General features: G+C 32.6%; 2 protein-coding genes across 2 annotated transcripts in view; one reads left to right on the forward strand and one right to left on the reverse strand.

Moving 5' to 3' along the window:
• Positions 1-2,412: 2,412 nt before the first annotated feature.
• On the reverse strand, positions 2,413-10,811 carry LOC134253844 (large ribosomal subunit protein uL18m-like). The gene is made up of 6 exons (XM_062736435.1): positions 10,706-10,811; positions 4,434-4,521; positions 3,654-3,731; positions 3,305-3,418; positions 2,936-3,053; positions 2,413-2,575 (listed from the first exon to the last, which is right to left on the reverse strand). Exons 1-6 carry the CDS (start codon positions 10,797-10,799, stop codon positions 2,426-2,428), a joined length of 642 nt encoding a protein of 213 aa, XP_062592419.1. The 5' UTR covers positions 10,800-10,811; the 3' UTR covers positions 2,413-2,425.
• A 221-nt stretch (positions 10,812-11,032) lies between these two features.
• LOC134253845 (notchless protein homolog 1-like) overlaps positions 11,033-17,346 on the forward strand; it is a gene marked incomplete at its 3' end in the record, with an annotated part of 36,742 nt that continues 30,428 nt past the window's right edge. Inside the window, exons 1-9 of the mRNA XM_062736436.1 lie at positions 11,033-11,120; positions 11,789-11,936; positions 12,023-12,243; positions 12,401-12,480; positions 12,600-12,676; positions 14,342-14,439; positions 14,645-14,681; positions 15,155-15,310; positions 15,419-15,438. Of these exons, the coding sequence (XP_062592420.1) occupies positions 11,790-11,936; positions 12,023-12,243; positions 12,401-12,480; positions 12,600-12,676; positions 14,342-14,439; positions 14,645-14,681; positions 15,155-15,310; positions 15,419-15,438 (836 nt within the window). The remainder of the gene's footprint in view (positions 11,121-11,788; positions 11,937-12,022; positions 12,244-12,400; positions 12,481-12,599; positions 12,677-14,341; positions 14,440-14,644; positions 14,682-15,154; positions 15,311-15,418; positions 15,439-17,346) is intronic.

A 17,346-nucleotide genomic window follows, 5' to 3' on the forward strand; every position in this document is an offset into this window, starting at 1 on the left:
GTGGGGGAGACGGCTAAGACCCCTTAGTCTCCCCGGTTCCGACGCCTTTGAAAACGTTGGTTTTCTCTAACTACATGTATATACGTATATTTTTATGAGCAGCATATTGTCTTTGTCTTCTCAAATGTTGCATCACGACGAAAGTCTGAGAATGGAATCTCTATGTGCACCCCCGCTTGAAAACTGAGAGGGTATATAGTGATCGGGATGTAGTATAGGTCTGTCCGTCTGTCTGTACGTCCTCAGGTCTATCTTTTTTCTGCAACTCCTCCTATAACACTGAATAAAAATTAATTAGAATTTCTCAGATTCTTTTTAACTAACATAATGCCATTGTGTCCTCTTATTTACTTTTTGATCTGACACTTATTTTGGGTCTCCTAGAGGAAAACATGGATTTTGCCGATTATTAAAATCAAATTATGCAAATGGAAGGCTCATTATTTAGTGAGCTCTGTGTTTACAGTGCCTCTAGTTCTACCTATTTTAATACTTGCATTTTGCTTTCATTTATTTCTACCTAAAAAATTTTTGTGTCAATATAAGATTTATGGCATATTAAAAAAAGTCTATCGTTGGTTTCTTTTATGTTAATTAATGACACCAGATTAATTGGCTTTTTTCGATGGAAGGGGTTGTCTCGTTGTATGTAAACATGATTTAGAGAAAAAGTTGGAAATCAGCAATAAGGAGATTACTTTGGCATTGTCAGTTTTATGAATGACTTTATCATTTCTACATATGAGAATTTTTGTCGTTTGTTAGATGGTTTTATGGACTTCCATCAAATCATTCATCAGCAAATGCTAACGAAGGACAGAATAGTCAGGCATACCGTCAGAAGACATAACAGTGGTTTTATGTGTCGGTTAACCCAGACACAATTCAGGATACAGTCGGGCCTTGTTAATCCGGAAATTTATTTGAGGTCAAAAAAATTGCCGTACTTTTATTTTGGAGTGAATCTCTACAAAGCTCAATATTACGTTACGCTACATGCAACTCCATATCTTATTCGTTGGGAAAGAAGTCCAGGAGAATGGGCGCTGTACAAAGTATCCATTAAGAGTGCAATTACTACCAAATATATACGTCCCCCCTCCCAAGAGAAGTATATGGAGGCATATAATGTCAAAAGTTTTGATTGATTGTTTAAAATCATATACGCTATATGAACGCCGAATATAGGTTGAAACAAAATGATCAACGATTTAAAACACATGAAGTATAATAAAAATAATACTTTCCACAAAATTGTACTATAGATGTCGTTGTAATAACAAAACAATTAAACAATACCTAGAAATTAAGAATTCAGTCTTTTCATGAATATTGATAAAGGAAGTGCGTAAACTGTAGGTCTATATATAGAAACACATGTCCACGGGAAATCACAGACAACGAGGTATGTTGCATTTTGACAACAATTATTAATGTAAGGTTAATATGCATCATAACAGAGAAGATTGTTGATACTTAAATACATTAAAAGGTAAAGTACCATTAAGTATCCACATCAAAAGTGAGTAGTATCTCAAACGGTCTACCTTGTTTTCTTTACGCCACGTGTGTTTATCAATCTAAAAGTAGCAAAGGCGTCACGTGATGGATTTATTTAAAAATAGCTGTTTTTCTTTCCTTGCAGGATAATAAATAATTATAATTTGATAACTTTGTAACGCGTTTAATTTTAATGGTGTAATTTACAGTATTTTCGTAACTTTTCTTGATAAACAAATTGTATCAATTTCCAATCCTATTTTAACTGGCGCAAGTTATAGCGTGTATACTTTTAAGGTCCCAGTCGACAATATTTCACTGCATGGACATAAAGAGACGTCAGCGTATGCCAAAGAGGGGCTTCAAATTACACCTATACTCGGCATTCAGGGCCATTAAGAAGTGAGCGTTCTATATCGTGCCAACGCCGACCGTGACACGGGACCAACATTTTTAAGGTCAAATCCAAAAGACCCGTGACTTTCACTTCTAGTGCTGAGCGCGTGTCAATTTTTTTTTAAAAAGAATCAGTCACTACCTGTGTTTATGCAAGAAGTTTTAAACGAGGGGCTAAATTTTATTGGTTTGAAATTGAAGCTGTGGTATTAATTTTCAGAGCTAGTGTTAAGTCTATCCATCTTTTTTTAGGGGGGCCGGGGGGGGGGGGGGTCCATATTACATGTGCTAAAAAATAAACGAAACATATAAGTGGGGCAGAGAAGGGGAGAAGTAAAAAAACAATGATCCTCTCTGTTTTCACAGCCATAGGGGAACTCTCCATTAAAAAAGAATTCTTGGTTCTTTTGGTTAGATATTCAATAAACACATCTTTGCTATTTTCAACAGGAAACATAAAAATAAACTCTATATTTTTTTTTAGAAATTTTAATGACATAGAAGTTAGAACACATTTAAATATGAATCATTATACAATCTGTATGTCATACGGCCGTTTCTTCTCTCCGATTCGGTTTTTGCCGTCATATTTGATTCCAGGTTTAAATTCTCCCTCGATGACCTCCTCTTCTCCAATTTTAATGCCAGACTCTTCCAAAGCATTCAGCACTGCTTTAACCTACAATAATAATGATTATTTACTGACAGATCTAAAACTTACAATGTAAGCCTTTACCTAAAATGAGGATAACCGGTAATTACTTATACATGGGAAATTTACATTGAAACTGAGAACCTATATTTTTAAAATTATTCTTTTTTAAAAATATTTTTTATGCATTTCAAAGAGAATCATTCAAGAACCTGTAACTATTTTTGAAATCAGTGGTTTATTCACATTAGTATCACTCAACTAGATCTATAAGAGCATACATTGATACTACCAATAAATATTTCAGCTGGATATTTCTAAAAAAAATAAGAAGTCAGCTTTTAGCTATGAAAATAACTCCAACCAAACTTTCATGCCTGAACGTACCTTATCCCCTCCATGACCTTCTGAGACTGGGTCATAATACACGTTGACAATGCCGGCTTTCTGACAGCGATCGGCAAACACACGACCGGTATTGACAGCCGCTGACACATCTCTGGCACTACATAACACAAAATCAAGATCTGTCTATTACATACAGTCTAAATATAGCTTCTACTAGATCAGCTGTTTTAATCAAAATATATTCATTGTGATTTAAATATTTCCCACAATTCCTTCACAGCTTTTATTGTAAACATTTGAGAGTAATAAATTCAGTTTATTTGATTAACTGATGATATTCATTAGGATAAACCTTAATTTTATCAAATTTTCAATGAACGGCATCAAATTAATCAACAGTACATGTACCTGTATAAGAACTGCCTTATCGCCCACTCTGATGATGAAGCGTAGATGACCTTCCTCCCTGAGGAATGTTCTAGGTAAACCTCTACTTTGCTGGAGGTAGGATTAATATGGAGTCTACAAATATGTAATTTCCTCAATTTTATTTCAGAAATGGTCATTACAGGTAACTATATTACACAGGCCCAAAGACTCCAAATTAAAAGCCTTGCACATACATGTATATAGTAGTATTTTCTTTTTTTTCTTTATTATACATTGTATTGACAAAATTTTAATTTTCTCTTACTAGGTACCCATTAGGTAAATTTTAAGACTGTCCATTACAGTAAACAGTTAAAGATATACTAACTTGTAATAAAAGTTTCGGGAAGGTGTTTGAAATCTCCATCCTTTTCTTCTTGGAGAAACATTCATATACTCAAGGCATCTGAAGGAAAAAGTATATAAATTACTGAATTTGTAAATGTTAAAAAATTAAAAATCAAGATTCCAAATGCAGTCTTTCTAGGTTAATCCCACTCTAATGTTATATATTATACATTATTGCAAATCCCTTCCTGAATTTAACCTCATTTCCGATGCATAAAAACAAATATTTAATTAAAAAAAGAATGGTTTTAAATATGTGTAATTAAAATAGTGTTTAACCAAAGTATTTAAAAGGGAACTACATGTATTTTTAAAAACACAAAACAATAAACCATTTATTCATTTAAGAAATGTGCAAAGGGCAATAACTCTTTAAACTACAGTGTATCCTTTTTATTGCATTTTCTTCATTTTATTTTCATAGAGAATCGGTTTCCCAGACACTTGGAATTTATATTCAAGTATATTTTAAAATTAAAATTATTTAAAAATTCATAACTAAAAGGATAACACCATATCATTTAGTTTCTCATGGATTTTAATAATGCTATTTAGCAAAACTGAGATATAATTTTCAATGCCAATAGAAACTTCTGTACCTTTATCTGACCTACCTTAAACTATGCTAAATTGATATAAATGCAGTTTTTTTTCAACTTTAAACCCCCCCCCCCTCCCAACTTTGGAATCCCTGTAAGTTTGTCTTGAGTAGTGGTTCGACACCATAAATGATATCAAACAGTTACCATTCCCATCATACCTATCATTTCTGTTGATGAATTCCGGGTTTATCTTGTAGTCTTTATTGTCTTCTGAGTATTGAGCGGCTGACAAAGACAAGCTACGAGCTGAAAATTAAACAAGAATTACAAATGAACCCCCCTGTCTAAAACACTGCTATCTCAAATAGCATATCAAAGAGAATTGTGGATATTCCTTAACCGTTGTTCCTCGAGAATTTTAGTATCAGTGATTTAATACCTAGGTTGTATGTTAATTCAATTTTGAACAATATTTTATCCTGACTATCACAGAAGTTAATGTAATTGCAATTTTGCAGCAATTTGATCCCTCTCCCTAATATTTAAGGAATGAAGCTTATTTCAACTTATGTAATATTATATAACATATTTTGGGCCAGTTTACACTTTATAAACAATGAAGCGGTTTATAAAAAAGTTAAACTTCTCCAAGTTATGCTATATTGTACATGTAAAACATAAGTTGAAATTAGCTTCTTTCTTTTTAATTTAATTTCAGTGTAGATAATGAGACAATATTTCAATAAAAGGCTTCAAATTCAGCAATATTTTAAAAGTAACATCAAGCAGAGTAATATGTTTTTGACATAACTCATTGTGATGAATGGAACTCATGTTATATACATAATGGATTCAATTTTTTACCCAATCAAATGATGTATTACATGTCCAACTAAAATCAAATTACAAGTAAATATTGATTATTTTTGTCTGAGCAGACATAGCCATCATCAGATAACTATGGGTGATCTTATCTTTTACTCATCACCCATGATCAAAATAGGCATCTAGAAATTTTTTAAAAAGTCACGAAAATTATATGGGAGTAAATGTACCTTGTCAATCTTTGAAACACACAAGTGAGTGGAATTATTTGATTTATTTGCGAGCAGTAACTGTAAGTTATCTAATGATTTTGGTCATTGGTAAACATACACACATAATCAAGTTGGGCAAAGCCTACCAAATGGCACTTTATCCCACGTTTGGCAGATAATCTACCATATAGGTAACAAATTTTGCTAATCAAATGGGGGACTATTTTATTCTATTGCAATTTTTATTAAAATAAAACAAAAGCGCATTTATTCAGGCAATGGGGGATTTTAGTGAACATATTCCTCGTTCATTTAACATAAATCGGTCGAATTTCTATGCGTAATTTCTCCGTAACTTCGTAAAAATAATACCCGTAGTTGACTCTATCAGCCGAACTTCTTGATCAAACGATAAAAAAAAATCTTAATTGTGCATTGTTGGATAAAAATCCAATTTTATACAATAATTTGACTCTCGATATGTTAATTTTCAATCTCTTTTTGGATCTTCGTCAATGTTTATCTCCATAAAATCCTGTTAAACACGAGCTCCTCATGCCTTACTGGTATGGTGGGCACTTCCTATTATAAAGTTAATTTTTTCCAGAGTTGTACGTAATATTTGTTGTTATTTTTCTTTTAGGATGAAGTTGCAGATTCCATGCGATCTTTTTGGGTTTAATATGCATATTACTGGTGAATTCAATAAATTCAAAAAATAATATTCAATAAAAGATGTACAAAATGACTTTTGCTATTATTCTTGTTTTTGTTCCGAGTACATCGTTTTAAAACAATAATTATGTCATACTCCAACTGCATTTATAACTATATTTCTATGAAGAACAAAGCCATTGTGTTCAAAATAAAAAGAAATAAAGGCTAAACTTATTTTTTTCTGATTTCCTAGTTGAAAATTAACACAAATGTGCTTCCGTAGTTAAATCTGACTTTACATCAGGTTAAAAAAGATCATCGTTTTGATTGGTTTGCAATAATTGATTGGTTGCCCGGATAATCAAAATAGAAAGTAAAGGACATGATTGACAGGTGCAACATCGTTGGAGAAGGAGTAAATTTTCTTTAAAAGTAAAAAAATGAAGAAACATTCAATTGTTTACATTAGCTACGTTTTTTGTCAAATTTTTTCACGACTCTGCACAATAAATTGCACATACAATTTTATTATTTTTTTCACCCAAAATACTGATAAATAGCTATATTTTATTTCACATGGTTTCACGGGGGATAAAGTACCATTTGGTAGGCTGTGCCCCTCTGATAATTAAGGGGGATGTACGGCCATATTTAGTGCAGTGAGAACAAAATGTAAACATTTCTTCAAATGGCTAAAATACATTATATTTTGATCAAATTCTAAACCCTTATGATAAAGATACAATAAATATGCATAACTGAATGCATGTTGTGCATATATAATCTATACTTCTGCAGAAAAATGCTTTTGATATGCACCTTAGAACTGCGCAGCTACAGAATTCAGCAGAGCCTTAAAAAATCCAAAAAAAATACGCAAAGTGTGCATTAATGTTCTCTCTACTACCATTTGTTGAGAAAATGTCTAAATTTTGCACTTTTAAATGATAATTTTAAATTCAAAACAAGGTATCGTTGTCTTCAAAAAGAGTGAAAAGAACCATGAAAGTAGTTCATTGATAGCAGCACGTGGTCTATTTTTAGCACAGAATTTTGTTTTCCAGACCTCTTCTTAATATGGAGGGACATAACAATCTTTAAATGTAGAAGAGAATTACAGTTGCAAAATATTTCAAATAATATGAACACTTTTCAAAGAGGAATTGTGTTAAAGTGTGGCTTGAAGTAATTTATTTAGTATTATTATCAAACAGTTGTTAAATAGTGTACGTATTGAAATAAACTTTTTGATTCCAGGTAAGGAAAAATGAGCACCATCAAAGTTTAAAATGAAGAGTTTGTAAGTTTGCCACAGATAACTTATAATATCTATCAAAAGTTTAATTATCACCAATGAAACACAAAGAAATTAAACACATAAAATCGATATGAAAAACCTTGTGTTAGTATCTACTAGTACGAGGGGTGATCGAACTATCTCTATATCTACAAAACCACAATTTAGATTAGAAGCAAATTTGGTGCACACTCAAGTTCTATGAATAGCATATGCCAAATAAAGTTTTGCTCATAATGTGAAAATAAAGTCATTATGCAGGTACTTGTGACGAAAAATGGTTGTCTCAGTGGAACTCATTCAACAAACGACTAAAATAATTATGGTATATCTTAAAACTGCATTTGAAGCAACGTATAAGAATTTGTTCAAAGTTTATTAAGACAAATGACTTCCTAATAATTCAATCAATGATTGGATAGACCGTTTTAGTGAAGGAAGGCAGATGGTTGAATATGATACTTGTTATGTTGCCCGGTGAAAGCAAGTTTGAAAAGGGGTTTGTTTTTAATTAAGCAATATGCTATCAAAGGTCTCCAATTTACACTTTGAAAAATACTTGAATATTTCAACAATAATATAACTATCAAATACCTAAGATATTGTTTACTTTTGATCACCCCCCCCCCCCCTCATATATACTCTGTCAAATAAACATTTACAATTTTCATTACAGCGGAGCGACATTTGAAAAGGAATAAAATCATTCAGAGTGGGTTAAGAGATTTAATGAATAACTTTTTTCTATTTGCCCATTTTGTCAAAATTACAATTTTACAGAGTAAAGAAAAAAATCAACACAATTAAATATTTTATAACATCTTTAAAATGACGTTTGGTGGACCTCCCAACTCAGGGAAAATTATTGGGTCCGTATTTATGGTGAGAAAAAAAATTCCTTAAAATTTAAACATATTTGTTGACGGAAGAAAAAAAAATCCTGTAATTGGATGTAAAATAAAATTGAGTCGGGCCATTTTTAGGCAGTAGATCGGGAGAGAGGGCAACCAAATATATTTACAACAAATGGTCTTATAAGGCTAGTACATGTTCCATCACATACTTAGTAATGCAAATTTTTTTAATCTTTGGCACTATTTTGAAAAAAAAACATATGATTTTCGGAAGGGGGGGGGGGGGGGTAGTCTCTCATTTTTTGCGATGATAGATAGACATTGCATATGCAATGGACCTTTGTTTGCAAACATTGTGATTGCTTCTAAATTTAAAAAAAAAAACAACTCTATATATTTTATCAAGCTTCGTAAGTTCAATGATCGAGAGCTTACAACGTAGTCAACATAATGAGACATGATGCGTTTTTATGTCCAAACATTACTCCATACGATGTGTTGGTCATTGCAAACAATCAAGCTATTTATGTGAGGTGCCTGAAGGAAATCCTTTAACTGCCTATTTTTTCTATCTAACTGCTAAACAAAATAGACATATGTACCAACTTTTCGAATGTAAGACATGTAATTGCAATTTGTTTTTCATGCACCGCATATTGTTTAACATTTTCAAATTAAATGCTAAGCATCCTCCTTGCAGTGCCCCATTTCAAAATAACTTCTATTGCCACAGAAAAAAAGGCCCAACGCAGGGATTGACATTAACGGTTGTCCGATTGCCCGGGACAAGTAAATCATCAGGTCGGGCAAGTGAAATCATCAATGTACTTTCCGATCGGGCAAGTGGATATTTCTGATAGAAACGTTTTTTTTAATCTTACATTAGTTTATAAACAAAACAATGAATTGAACAGTTGATTTCCGCCAAAAACGTGACAATGTTTTTGGATTCGGAATCCCTCGGTAACGTTTCTGGATCATACCTTTATTTAGAAATCGGGTTCGTTATTCTGTTTTCTTTCGTTCACTCTCTGCCTGACAACTTATTATGAACTTACGATACATTCTTACGAAATATATATAATAGAATAGTTTATTTAATCACTCAGAATATAAAGAACACCAGTTGTTCTTGGTAATGATGTATCTTGATTCAAAACATGATAACTGTTTTCCTTTTAGTTGACCTTAATCGCTTGGGGGGGGGGGGGGGGGGTAAATTTTCAAAACAAAAAAGAAAAGAAAAGGAAATATCATTAGTGCATCGCTGTACGTGTGTTAACAGGATAGTAAATTACAGGAAAGTTGTTTATACAGTAACTGATGTTTTCTTCTTTAAAATTTTTGGGCAACCAAGTTTTGCGTTCGGGCAAGTCAAAATTGTAGTTCACTGCCCGAAGGACAAGTGAATATTAAAGTTAATGTCAATCCCTGCGACGTAAACACATATGTTTAGGGCATTTTTTAGCTTTTTCTTGAGTTTTAAAGAAACCAACAAATTATCAAGACTTGTTCCACGAAAAATTAAATATAATCATGGTTATAAACGCATCTATCCACAGCAGATATATGCACATGTCAAGCACGTGCTCAGTGTATTAATATTTTCTAGCAAACTCGAGCTGTGAACAGAACAGTTTTTCCCGATTTGCTGGAGTGGGGTTAAAATCGCGTTTTTTCATTAATCAGACGAAGCGATGCAACAAATAAAAGTAGTAAGTAATATTACCTAATGATTATTACTAAGTAATTTCTTGTCTTGATGTTTTTATGGTCGCATTTATTCTAAAATCAATGTTATTCGAACTCTGTGCGACAGAGGAATGGCGGACGAAATAAACACATGGTCTCAGGAAGACACACATATGAAAAATCAAATTTTCAAGAATTCTAGATAATGACAAGAAAAAAGCGAAACAAATGGTTGTAGCCATATTATCAATGAATCAAACTAACACCATTTTCAATGCATTTTTCATCTCGTGAATGCTGTAGCTGCGCAGTACTACAATGATTAATTTCCTCCTAATTAAAACAAAATAAACTTAATTATTTACTAATTTTGGTCTCTAACAGTAGGTAACTAGTGCATTAACACTTTGAGTAACTTTGGTCTAGTTTAGACGAGTATTAAGCGCATTCTTGGCATTTCTTATTTCACACCAGACTAGATCCAATTGGCTTGTACATCCCCCTTAAGACTTTTTTGCCATCACTACTCTTTGCAGAAGTGTTGTGATGTTAAATGAATGATTCTGTGTAAACAGCTAGTGTAAAAATATTTTTCTATTATCCATTTAAAAGTATTATAATTATTTTTAATATTCAATGTAATTTATAAAGTCATAGGAAGAATCAAAATTTGGTCTTATATTTCATAAGTTCTTATGTAAAATGAGCCCCTGAACATATATCATGAAAAATATAAATTTCTTTTTTTTTTATGATACATCTAGGCCCTAGCTTAGCTCCATATAGGCAACGACCTGGTATTAACAATAACGAGATAATTACATCAAAATATGTAGTTTCATCGAGTGTTTTACAAAATTTCGAATTTCCTCTATAGTATTTAAAAAGATCCTACGTTCATCTTCAACTCGAAAAATTCCTAGCTGAATTTCTCATTTTATAAAAACACATACCAGCTATTTTACGAGTTGAATGCACAGCATAACTTCTACATAAGCAAGTAAACGGTGTAGAAGCAAGAGAAACCAGTGAGCTACCAAGTGACATTTTCGGTAAAAGTTAATTCGAACAACGAAGATTCTTACAGGTGCCTGAAGTCATTCTCACCTCTAAAAGTTTAATTTGTTTCAAATAAAACAAAATAAAAGTTAAAAGATATTTTAATATTTTTAACTATTTCAAAATAATAATTTCGTTTTTTATCATTATCATTTCATTGAATACATGTATATCTTTTACACACCGACTCATTCAAAGCATGCATTAATATAATTGGTCTCCGGAACCACATGTTTTCCCATCATTTCTAAACCGCTGGAAACTTTGCTGTCCAGAAATTTTGTGGAAAAAGTGCTGATATAATTACAGGTAACCTTTCTCTTTGTTTTTAAAACAAGTTATTTTTATAGTATTTGACAGTTTAAAGGTATATTCTATGTTATTTCTAATTAAATTAGGCTCACGGTGCAATGAAGTATCGAGGAAATTCGGTTTTTCCTGCAAAAGAGTTTAAACAATCGCACTTATCGTTAATTCTCCTTTCTTTCTATAACTTTATCTTCTTTTGGCTTTGAAAATTCACGAAAATGTGAGCCCAGTATTGTAATAATTGAATTCTTAATAATGTAAGTTAAAGCTGTCTAAGTATTTTTGGATAGATATTTACTCATCCTTCACAGAATAAGAGTAACGCAGTAGAATAAATCTGCTACATATAGTTTTTTGGCCATTCAATTAAGAAATAAGATATCATTTTCAGAGTGTCATTGGGATATGACATAAGGTTGGGTCGTGTGATCAAATTCTATAACGCCAAAAGGGCGTTTAGACTTGTTATTAAAATGCAACATAATGCACATGTACATCATCATATGACGTCACAGTCAAGACTTTCTAGTATTGTCTCGTGTGGTTTTCCAAACTTCATGTCATTGAAAATTGAATGTCAATATAATTTATATTGTCATATATATAAGGAAAGACATTTGCAAATGTAAATATTCTTTTTTAAAGGTTATTGAAATTTTTGTTGGCAGAATGGCAGAAGAAGCTGAAGCAGATGAGAAGAGAATTTTGGCTCAGTTCAAAAGTGAAAGTGGAGATGTTACAGGAAATGCATTTGATTTACCTTTAAACATCACAGCAGAAAAGCTACAGATGATCTGCAATGCTTTATTGACAAATGTAAGTAATCATCTAAAAGTGAAAGGATTAATATGCCAGGTCATCCATTGCATTGACTGAACACATCTTTATTTTTCTGCTTTAAGGAAGATCCTATCCCTTACTCTTTCTTTGTCAATGACATTGAAGTAACTGACAGTCTGGTGAAGGCACTGGATGATAAAGCCCTAGAGAACACAGAACAGGTCCTGGACATAGTTTACCTCCCTCAGGCTATATTTAGAGTGAGGGCCGTAACAAGGTGCACCAGTACCATCCCGGGACATGCAGAGGCTGTCATTTCTGTATCATTTAGTCCTGATGGACGGTAGGAAATGTTTACTTTTTTTTTTATATTTATTCATTAATATACTGATTGACTAATAATCACAATGATTTAAATTTTGGAAGAATTTTGATAAGGCAAAAGAACACAACACAATATTTTATGAAAATCTTTGGTTTCATCCTAGTTTGTCTTTCAGGTATTTGGCTAGTGGTTCAGGAGATACAACTGTTCGGTTCTGGGATGTGCAAACAGAAACTCCTCACCATACTTGTAAAGGTCTGATAATTGTTAATCAAATTACTTGAATAAGTAATTTTGTATTCAATTTAATGCTATTTGAATATCATCATTGCATCAAATTTGGTTAAAGTAAGTTTTAGATATCATCTTTTCAGGTCATAAACACTGGGTGTTATGCATAGCTTGGTCACCTGATGGAAAGAAGCTAGCCTCTGGTTGTAAAAACAGTCAAGTAAGTTTTACTGAAAAGAAGTAGTACTTTGTAAGATCTTTTAGCTTTTTTCATTTCAAAGAAAGATTCCTTTACCATTGCCATTTGAGACAAATGTGATACATGTATGTTATTGTTGTTTGTTTATGACAATATTGATGAAAAAAGGAAGTTTCTTTCACATTTTGCCCATCTGAAATTGATTGCATTTTAATTATGAATTAGAAAAACATAAGCTAATTTTTTATGAGTGATGGACATTAAAGTGGCACAGTGAGTCAAAATCATATCGTAGTTTTAAGATATCTGTATTTTACAGAGAAATACTTATGAAATTATGAGTTTTTAGCGAATATATGACAATTAAACTGCAAGAAAAGACTGCAGAATATACGTGCCGTTAAAATAAAGGTTGTATCTACCGTTTTATTGTTTTCGTGTATGTTAAGGTCAAACCACTTTTATTTTTAGCTCAAACTTGTAAATAACTTTCAACTGGAGCATGCAAAGGTGAGAAATATGTTTTAACAACTTTTTTTAAAAGAGTAAATCAAATTTTTTGGTCTTCTTACATTCATTCGTGGATAACTGAGACCATGGTAACTATGGAAACTTATTCAACAATAGGGAGGAAGAAGTACCAGAGTATTTTGCAATATGTTCGTTCTGGGGCAGACAGATATTATTTTTACTTTTATTTTTCCCCCAAAAAATATCATTTTTAGGTTCCGAAACATGTAATTTTCTGAAACTGAATACTTTTAGGAATTGAACAAAATCTACAGAAGTCATGCGAAAATTCTACATTTGTCAATTTTCCCCTTTGTGCGTCACAGTGCCGCTTTAAAATGTATTTCTTTTAGATATATCTGCTTTCTTTTTATCTACTTTTCAATTTGGGGGAACAGAGGACTGACACTTTTTTGGGGGATTCAAAGAATACCTCTCTATATTTACCTTGAGTATATTTTTAGCTCACCTGAGCCGAAGGCTCAAGTGAGCTTTTCTGATCACATTTTGTCTGTCTGTCCGTCCGTCTGTCAGTCCGTCTGTAAACTTTTCACATTTTCGACTTCTTCTCAAGAATCGCTGGGCCAATTTCAACCAACCTTGCCACAAAGCATCCTTGGGTGAAGGGGATTCAAGTTTATTTAAATGAAGGGCCACGCCCTCATACAAGGGGAGATTATTGGGAATTATTTTAAAAAATTCAGTGGTATGTTTTAAAAATCTTCTTTATCCGGGGGGTAGGGAGGGGCCACAATGGCCGACCAAAGTTTTAAATAGAAATATATAGGAAAATTCTTTAAAAATCTACTTTTCAAGAAAAGCCATCATTGATCATATTTATAGGGAAGCATCCTCAGGTAGTGTAGATTTAAGTTTGTTCAAATCATGACCCCCTGGGATAGGGTGAGGCCACAATGGGTGACCAAAGTTTTACATAGAAATATATAGGAAAATTCTTTTAAAATCTTCTTCTCAAGAATATAGCAAAGCCATGATTTTTCATGACTACTTTTGGATATAAACTTTTCAATACTGGTAATAAACCAATTTTTACTTTTTCCTAGCCACAGTGCTCAGGTGAGCCACTCGGCCCATGGGCCTATTGTTTCATAGGTTGTGTGAGTCACTGTGTCACAACTGTGTGTATTTTAAGCATAAGTATTGACCCTGTTGTAGATTTGTGTATGGGACCCAGATTCAGGCCATCAAAAAGGAAAAACTCTAACTGGACATAAACAGTGGATAACCTGGCTGTCATGGAAACCTTTCCATTTGTAAGATCTTTATTTTGTAAAACATTTAATACATGTATTTCTTTAATCCATGCTTTTATGTCTTTGGAAGCCTTATTTGGATTTTTTTATTCCCTCGTTTTATTTTCTATATATTGTATGAACAGTTATGTGCTGAATTACAAGAATTTGATTAGCTTTTATCAAAACAAACTCTATTGATAATTTGCTTATCTTTATTTTTCAGAGATCCAGAATGCAGATTCCTTGCAAGCAGTTCTAAAGTAAGTTCTTATTTTTAAAAAAATTCTGAATAGGTAAAAAATGTGCAAAAAATATTCTCCAATTTTTAAAAATGGATCAAATCACCATTACTATTTTTAAAAAACAACATTATTTTAAAAGTATATCAAATAAAAATTGTACAATTGAACAAAAGTTTATTTCAATTTTCTCTAATTTAAGTATCATTGATAAATAACAAATGGAATACAGATTTATTACAATTATAACATAAAGCTTGATTTTATGAAATAAAAATTTTGTGAAACTTCATACACCCAAAATGTTCTGTACTGTATACAGTAAAATAGGTTATAACGAAGTCGCTGGGACCTATGAAATCACTTCGCTATATCCGTAATTCATTATAACCATATAAGAAATACATGAAATTCATATAGCTGGGGATCCAAAATGACTTCGCTATATCCGTGTTCGTACTAAATGAGTTTTACTGTACATTCTTTGTTTGTAGGATGGTACTATAAAGATCTGGGACACCCTGCTGAGTCAGTGTCACATTACCCTGTCGGGGCACCTACAGTCAGTGACCTGTATCAAATGGGGAGGGACTGACCTCATTTACTCCGCCTCCCAGGACAGAACCATCAAAGTGTGGAGGGCAGAAGATGTAAGTATAATCTTCATCATTTGTAAAGTCCCATCTTGTGACCAGTTTGAGGTGATAATGGGAGATATAGGGAAGATATGTTTACTTATTTTTATGTTTCCTTTTTAGCTCCCTGACTTGAAGCTCAAGTGGGTTTTTTTAAATCATTTGTTCATCTGTCTGTCTGTAAATGTTTCACATTTTTGACATATTCTTAAGAATCACTGGGCCAATCAAAACCAAACTTGGTACAAAGGATCTTTGAATTAAGGAATTTCAACTTATTTCAATAAAGGACCATGCTGGCCCTCTTGGAATTGAAGATAATAAAGAGAAGACAAAAATAGGTTGCATCTTTAAATAAATCTTATTCATAAGAACCACTGGATTTAAAAAAAAAAAAAACAAAAATAAAATCTTGATTAAAAGACAACAAATCACTGGACCATTAAAGATGGAGGTCATGTTCTAGCTACCTTATAGCCCCAGAAATGTAGCTCTCTGCTTTAGAAAATTCAGACATTTAAAGCAGAGAGTTGTAAATCCAAGGATTGTAAAAGCCTTCAATTTATGCTACCATTTTTTTGGTTGCTTACAGTAGGGAAGTTTAATACAGTTAATTTTCAATAAACCGCCACCTTTTGTAATTTTGAAATCATGGTGGGATAACGAATTTGGAGATGGATTGAATTCCTATTGTTTAGGAAAAAAGAAATAGAGTTACTGTTCTTAGAAATACCGTTTAGTGTCTCTATTCTTATTATTACATGTACATATAAAAACATGTTTCTATATTTGAAAATACTTCAAGTAATTTTTTATTTACACTTTTGCTTCAAAAAAAACATGCAGTTATGAAATAAAGACAAGTACATTTGTATGCATGTAAATCTGCATGTCTGATATTGAAAAAAAAAAATGCTGGGTCGATCGTCGTAATATATTGCCGATAGTAAGTAAAATGAATTATTGAATAAATTAATTGTTTATGGCATCATTGTTAATAAAACGTTCACAATTTATACCGTATAATTATTTTTAAAGCAACTTTTGCATTTTTTAAAGAAGAGATCATTAAAATAATATCGTTATCGGCGTTCTTAAACAACGGCCGCTTTCATGGCGAAGCTGTGACTAAATAATCTTAAGGGCTTATCTAATCACATTTTGTACGTCTGTCTGTCTGTTTGTCTAGCTGTCTTTCTGTCCATCTGTCTGTAAACTTTTCACATTTTCGACTTCTTCTCAAGAACCGCCAGGCCAATTTCAACTAAACTTGCCACAAAGCATCCTTGGGTGAACGGGATTCAAGTTTGTTCAAATGAAGGGCCATGCCCTTATTCAAGGGAAGATAATTGGGAATTAATGAAAATTTGATGACATGTTTTAAAAATCTTTTTCTCAAGAACCACTGTGCAAGGAAAGATGAAACTTATTTGGAAACATCTTCAGGTAGTATAGATTCAAAATTATTCAAGTCATAACCCCAAGGGGGTAGGGCGGGGCCACAATGGCCGACCAAAGTTTTACATAGAAATATGTAGGAAAATTCTTTTAAAATCTTCTTCTCAAGAATAGCAAAGCCATAATTAATCATATTTATATGGAAGCATCCTCAGGTAGTGTACATATGTAGATTCCAGTTTGTTCAAATCTTGAACACGTGGGGTAAGGCAGGGCCAAAATGGCAGACCAAAGTTTTACATAGAAATATATAGGAAAATTCTTTAAAAATCTTCTTCTCAAGAAAAGCAAAGCAATAATTGATGGTATTTTTAGCTCACCTCAACGAAGTTAGGGGGAGCTTATGTAATACCCTCGGCTTCGGCGTCGGTGTCGGCGTCGGCGTCCCGGGTTAAGGTTAAGTTTTTTGGAGCAGTTTTCTTTTTAACTACTTCTATGTCCTATATGGATTAGACTTGCATGGAGGATGGTTCTAGTGTGTTTCATTGCACCATTCAAAGTTTCAGATGCTGCAATTTCAGCAAAGGAACGACCAGGTTAATGTTTTTGGAGCAGGTTAACATTTTTGGTGCAGTTTTTGGTGTAGGTTTCAT

This window comes from Saccostrea cucullata, unplaced genomic scaffold (genome assembly GCF_032062105.1).
Source record: "Saccostrea cucullata isolate Sc308-1 unplaced genomic scaffold, CSIRO_AGI_Scuc_v1 ctg1415, whole genome shotgun sequence".
NCBI classification, from domain to species: Eukaryota; Metazoa; Mollusca; class Bivalvia; order Ostreida; family Ostreidae; genus Saccostrea; species Saccostrea cuccullata.

Bases quoted from the DNA above. Each gene is read 5' to 3' on its own strand.
- LOC134253844 (XM_062736435.1), bottom strand. From the start codon at position 10,799: ATGTCACTTGGTAGCTCACTGGTTTCTCTTGCTTCTACACCGTTTACT. The intron at 4,522-10,705 runs GTATGTGTTTTT...TTTAATTTTCAG, and splicing joins TTCAACTCGTAAAATAGCTG to CTCGTAGCTTGTCTTTGTCA. The intron at 3,054-3,304 runs GTACATGTACTG...TGTGTTATGTAG, and splicing joins ATAAGGCAGTTCTTATACAG to TGCCAGAGATGTGTCAGCGG.